This window comes from Lygodium microphyllum, chromosome 6 (genome assembly GCF_053477565.2).
Source record: "Lygodium microphyllum isolate KBCC chromosome 6, Lygodium_microphyllum_v1.1.10, whole genome shotgun sequence".
In the NCBI taxonomy this organism is placed as follows: Eukaryota; Viridiplantae; Streptophyta; class Polypodiopsida; order Schizaeales; family Lygodiaceae; genus Lygodium; species Lygodium microphyllum.
The window spans coordinates 49,429,707-49,435,706 of record NC_141140.1 but is presented as its reverse complement, the minus strand read 5'-3'; the positions used below and the strand labels follow the sequence as shown (position 1 = coordinate 49,435,706).

The 6,000-nt window shown below is 39.5% G+C and overlaps 1 protein-coding gene across 1 annotated transcript in view; it reads right to left on the bottom strand.

Moving 5' to 3' along the window:
- Window positions 1–1,251: 1,251 nt before the first annotated feature.
- Window positions 1,252–6,000, bottom strand: part of LOC148034538 (transcription elongation factor SPT4 homolog 1-like) — a 60,675-nt gene continuing 55,926 nt past the window's right edge. The window contains exons 3-5 of the mRNA XM_087680536.1: window positions 1,930–1,985; window positions 1,627–1,688; window positions 1,252–1,547 (exon numbers count right to left, since the gene is read on the bottom strand). Coding sequence (XP_087536662.1) covers window positions 1,497–1,547; window positions 1,627–1,688; window positions 1,930–1,985 — 169 coding nt within the window. The 3' untranslated portion in view covers window positions 1,252–1,496. The remainder of the gene's footprint in view (window positions 1,548–1,626; window positions 1,689–1,929; window positions 1,986–6,000) is intronic.

The following is a 6,000-nucleotide window of genomic DNA, read 5'->3' as shown; positions in this document are numbered from 1 at the left end:
CAATTTTAAAATGGTGCATAGTTTGAGACAATTTTAAAATTGTACACAATTCGAGACAATTTTAAACTGGCCATGCTACCCTTCATTCAACCCAATCTTGTTTTTGCAAGTTTTAGACTCTCTAGCTTTGCTACCCACACCCCATTCATAGAGGGCATCTTAGCTAAAGCTATTCATTACTATTTGCATCAATCTAACACATGTTTCCAACCGCATCCTTCCTAATTCGCATTGTTACCAACTAGGTGCATGTTATTGTTGCTACACTGCTATCATACAATCTATCTATCTCAACATATCGCTGCGTTTGCAAGCCCCAACTGCCACCCAACCACCATTAGCAACCACTTTCCAACATTCATCAATCTGTTACTGCTGCCATATCACTTGCTACCTATATTTACTATGTAAGCTACTACCACATCATCAGCAAAATTTGTGTTCGTAGTTCTCTCTCCTTTGCCTATCCAACACTAATCCAACACCATATACTATTGCTGTATTTGCTACTATCCAACATCAAGAGGCTACCTTTGATACATTTCGAGATCCATCAAGAGTACCACACACTCTTGCTCAACATTCTCTGTCTTAATCCTTGAGACACGAGAGTCCAAGGTATAGTTTTCATTCCTACACAGTTTGTTTGATGCACAACCATTGTATATTTAGTATTCAATCATTCATTCACATTCCATTGTGTTCATTGCCTCTGAGTACCCTAACTCTAACTATATTCTTTTAAGTTTATGCTTTGTCATACGCTTTCATTTATGTCTCTGTGTTAGGGTATTTCTTCACATCCTCTACATGAATTCCCAAGTTCGCAAAAAATGAATTAGGGAACATCAGTCCTGAGAAATGTCTCGTAAGAGTCTTAATTTTGACACAACTTGCTATGCAAAATAACTTACTTATCCAGTTCGTTCAACTCCTTTAAAAGGCCATAGAGATCCTACAAGCCAGCCTAATGGCTCTCATGAGTTGAAGTGTCATATCTCTTGTAAACATTCTTTCATCAATTATTATATTTCAGACATCATGTTTCTTCTTAATAATTTGATTAATGCTGCATTTCTTGATCCTTATCACACATGGATGCTGAGCAACATTAACCAGTACTGATCTATTCTAAGACCTCCACAATTCTTGATTGTTATTGCAAATGAGTTATTTTATGTAAAATTGAGCCATTAAATCTACATGTCTAAACTCTAAACAACTCGACAATCCACTCAGTGGTCTGCAGTGTTAGGTCAGCAAACACATCAGCTATGCTCATCCACCAGTAATATAGAGACAATGGATACATCTAACAGGAAACCATTTACATGACCACAAATGTCATCAGCACTTTCTGAACTGATCACATTATGGTTGGGGGGAAAGTTTGCTGTGACTCTGCAGGAAAGGTACAATGCAGTAGACTCTTCTTTTAGTGCGCATTTTGATTGGCCTTGACTACTAAAGTCATGGAAACACAAGCAACTGAGAACCTAAGATGACCTTGGTGGTACATATGGCACATTATTATACTCACATATTCCCTGAAAGAGTAAAGATCAAGTCATCAGAATCATTTAGCGTCAGGGTAAGTGATTGCTTGTATAGGGACAGACTATAGACCTGCATTTCTTCAGAGAGCACTCCAGAAACTGCTAATGCATAACAGCCAGGAGCAAATCTGCCTGTAAAATGATAGGATCAGAGCCAAGAATGTACCAAGACCATGTTCCCTGAAGATGCAATATAGAAAGCCCAGACTTACACTACCTGACTATCAAATGCTATAGCTAATATGACATAAATAACCATAGAAGAAAAGTTAGTTGCAATGCATGGTGCAGGCAATTTTTAGCTATCAGTATAATCCAATTAATAGAGGTTAAATAAATAAGAGCACACATGTATAGGATCTGCTTTACGTACTGATTCTCAACCAGCGAGCTGCCCAACTTGCTGTAGGTTCCATGGAGGAGATCAACCTGTCAAGAGGATCATTAAAGGATTTTTCTTTTAATTCCAATCAAAAGCAAGGAAAACCAAAGCCTGTCTTGCACACATCAACAGTGTAAATCCTGCTCATTTTGCAACTTTGAGCATACATGCAACCATCTAGAGAAAGAGAAATAAACAGCTAAGATTTTCATGTGAACTAGAGCTATGAACCATAGGTAAGTAACACTGATGGCATAAGTAAAAGAAGGAGAATTAGTGAAAAGCATTGAAAGAAAAGGGAGGTGAGGAAGGAGACAGAATAACACCATTAAAGACACCAACCATGTAAAAGCAATGAATACAAACCTCCTCTTAAATGGTTAAGATCATGTGAGAGTAATGGTTCAGCCATCTTATTAAATGGTTAAGTTCAAAAATAGAACCCAAAAGGAGAGGACAAAGAATTTGAATATTATTAAACTCAACTTTAAGCCAACTAGACAACACCATATAAGTGCTTTTAAGTCTTAATTATGGTTACTGTTAATGACTTTCGCTCATTTACAGGCATGTGCAGGAAATGTCTTGCCTTTTTGGCAGGCCAAACAATAGGACTTTCATATCAACAAATGGAGCATTCAAATTGACGTCAAAATCTTTGGGCAAGGGGCTCTATCTCCCACCTCAGGCACATGACAACAAGGCAAAGTCCTAATAATGACAAATATTGTTCACAACCATGCATGCATGCACACACACAAATAAATTATGTTAACATCTCTACAGATGCCAAAGTGGCTTATGAGACCATTAAATACAATGTCATGCTTCCAATATATACATCATCTAGACAACAGAAAGGAAATTTAGTGACATGACACTGGTTTTGGGGATGGGGATTGGAACGGAAATGAGAATGGGAACCAAGAATAGAACAAGAATTGCCGTCCCTATCACCATGAGAGGGAGCAATTGTTGGGTACAGGTATAAATATCTTACGAAGGAGTATGATGATGCCCACCCAAGGGGGGATGTGACTATATGTCATCCAAGGATGTGTTAGCAATCATGTGTGTCATGTCTAACCATCTCCTACATGTGAGCCTCAACCTAGGTCAAACAAGAACATTTGCAGCTCTGAGATTGTGTGTGTGTGTCATTTTATTAGTCCTAGATACTTTAGGTGGAGATCACACCACTGTGTTTCATTTCTGGCAAAGTGAACACTAACAGTGGGCAGCCTGACCTTTGGACCTTAACCAATAAGTGTGCGAGTTGTGGCATGAATTTGGCTATTTATAGGCAGTCCCCTCCCCACCACCCCCCCCCCCCCCCCGGAAAAAACTCCCCCCACCCGACTCCACTCATCCACTATTCATAGTGGTTCAGTTTGGCTATTTATAGGCAGCCCCCCAACTCCACTCGCCCACTATTCATTCTAGTAACTAACCTTTATATAGCAACTACTGTATCGACTCACTGGTTCACATTAATTTGATGCTCGAAGAGTTTGAAATTCGATTTATGTATTCACTAGGTAATTAAAAATATAGTTAAATGCCCATCTTATCATTCAAGGGTGGTCAATGGCCAAAGCACCCTCCTATAATTACAATTGGATTGTCATGGAGTCTAGACAACACAACCCAAGAGGAATAAAAGTTTATTTGGGTGGTTAGATTGACCAAATTTCCTAGATGACTTAGCCTTTTCACTCAAGTAGTTCCATTGACTAGAAGCCTGCATAATGAGTGGTTTCAACAAGCAAAACCAAATGATACTTAAAGAAACAAACCATGAGCTAGTGAACCTTTACAATGAAACTCTCCTAAATCCAACTTTGGCAACTCCCAAATTTTGAGTTACTATTTTTGAAAGTTATTTTGATGGAAATTTTGTTTGCATCAAAAGCTTCACAATTTCGCAAGAAGCAATTTTGCCTGCAATAGCTATCACAAATTCTCAACTAGTTAAGATATTTTTAGAGTAGAAGGTCAAAAGCTTCTTTCTCTAGAAAATTACCATGTGGCATCTAGACAACGACATGTGTCATTTGAAAGTAACAAGTATTCCTAGACTTGTCACTTTTCTTAACACTTGGAATTTTATGGCAAACACTTGTCTTTTGTAGCCTCCACTTTCCACTTTCAAGCATCCAAGCCTCACATCTATATATTGGATGTCTCTCTCTTCAGTTCCACTTTTCAGCCAAATGCTAAGAATGCACTTTTCTAATACTCCTCCAAGGAGCTTCCTCTACTTAGCTTGATCAAATCACAAAACGAAACAAGAAAATCGGTTTGCACCTCGGTGTACGCAAAAATTAATTAGGGTTTCGAAATCCTAATTTTCATAATTGCAGCAAATTAGCCCCATTGTGTATGGACTTTGTGCCCATGGTCTGTTTCAATAAAATCTTGTTAAAGGGAAAGAGGCCACTTTGTTGGGATAAAGGCCCGATAACCTCCGTGTATAGTACACGCACATTGTACATGGGAACGAACCCTTTACATGCCCTAAGTATAAATACATTTTATTCTTTCTGTACCAACACATTGTTGGTACACTCTAATCGACTCGTACCTTTCACTCTGCTTACACTCTCTGCAGCAGTCACATTCTCACACTCACTCCAACTGGACCTCTCTCTCTCTCTGCTATGCCCCCTCTTGGTCCAACAACTAGTATCAGAGCTTAAGACTCTAAGCGCTTCGGAGATCGAGGGGCAGTCGAGTGCCCACGGGACAGGGCCGATCCAGTGAGTAGACTCAATGACGAGCTCACGACTCCAGCAAGCACACACGGGGGGGCCCAGACAGCAGTCGCAAACGAGTGTCCGGGAGACGACCTTCAGACTGGCGAGTAACTTCTTGCAGTTGGCAACCGTGTGACCGCTTTCTTCACGCAGACAACTGGGCGACAAGCGGACACGACGATTCTTGCAAGCGGGCGACCACTTCATCATGACAAGCAAGCATCGATCAACCAGTGATTTACGTCAAGGTCACATGACGGTCAACGGTCAACGACCTCCCGTCAATCTCCCAAAATTTATAAAAAAATCTTTTAATCTTTCAATTACTCTTCTTTTTTTATGGGAGTTCACACGCCGGAAGTACAGATTGCAAATCTGTGAGGATTAGAGCCAGAAATTTAGGACTTTTCCCAAATTTGACATCGTTCATCCTTATCAGTAAATTTTCAATCAAAAATTGCAGACATTGCGAGTGGTGACCTCAATTAATTTAGGGATTTTGGCACACTAGTCAAAATTTTACTCTTTTAAGTAAAATTTCCTGACATTGGGTCCCAGAAATTTGGGGTTTTTCATGTATTGGCAAAGTTCTACTCAGTCAGTTAGATTAACTGACATTCATGCAATTTTGGACTTGAAATTTTGGGGATTTGCACAAAATTTGGTAAATTTCTTCATCTTTTGCCCGTGTGGTGGCTGGTTCATATACAAACAGCAAAGATTTATTTTTGGTTGAGAAAGAACAACAGTGTATTTTGCTCGTTCAGTTTGTGCTTCTGCAGATTAGTGCATTTAGTCCTGTGTTCGTGATAAAATGACTGCAACTTCTTCCAGTTCAGACATCAAGAGTTTGATGGAGATTAAACGATTTGATGGTCGTGGATTTGACCTTTGGAAAGACCGTATGCAAGGCATTTTGTTCCTAAAGACTTGTGAGGATGCTTTGTAGGAAGATAAACCCGCACTAATATCTGATGTAGATTGGGCTAGAGTGAATAAAAAGGTTGTGGCTTACATAAAGAAGGGTGTCACTGATGACATTCTGACAGACATTAAGGGTTTGGGACAAGCTAAAAACTACTTATGAGATTACCATACATGTTAATTAGGTGTATTTAATGCGCAAGTTGGTGAATATGCGACTGGATGAGTCAACGCCTGCAACTGACCACTTGACGCATTTACAGGGATTTTAAATCAGCTCAAAGATGCAAATTTGGACTTTGATGATAAGTTGAGGGTGATCTTTTTTATCATGACATTGCCTGACTCTTGGGAGACCTTGGTGGTTTCACTCTGCAATAAC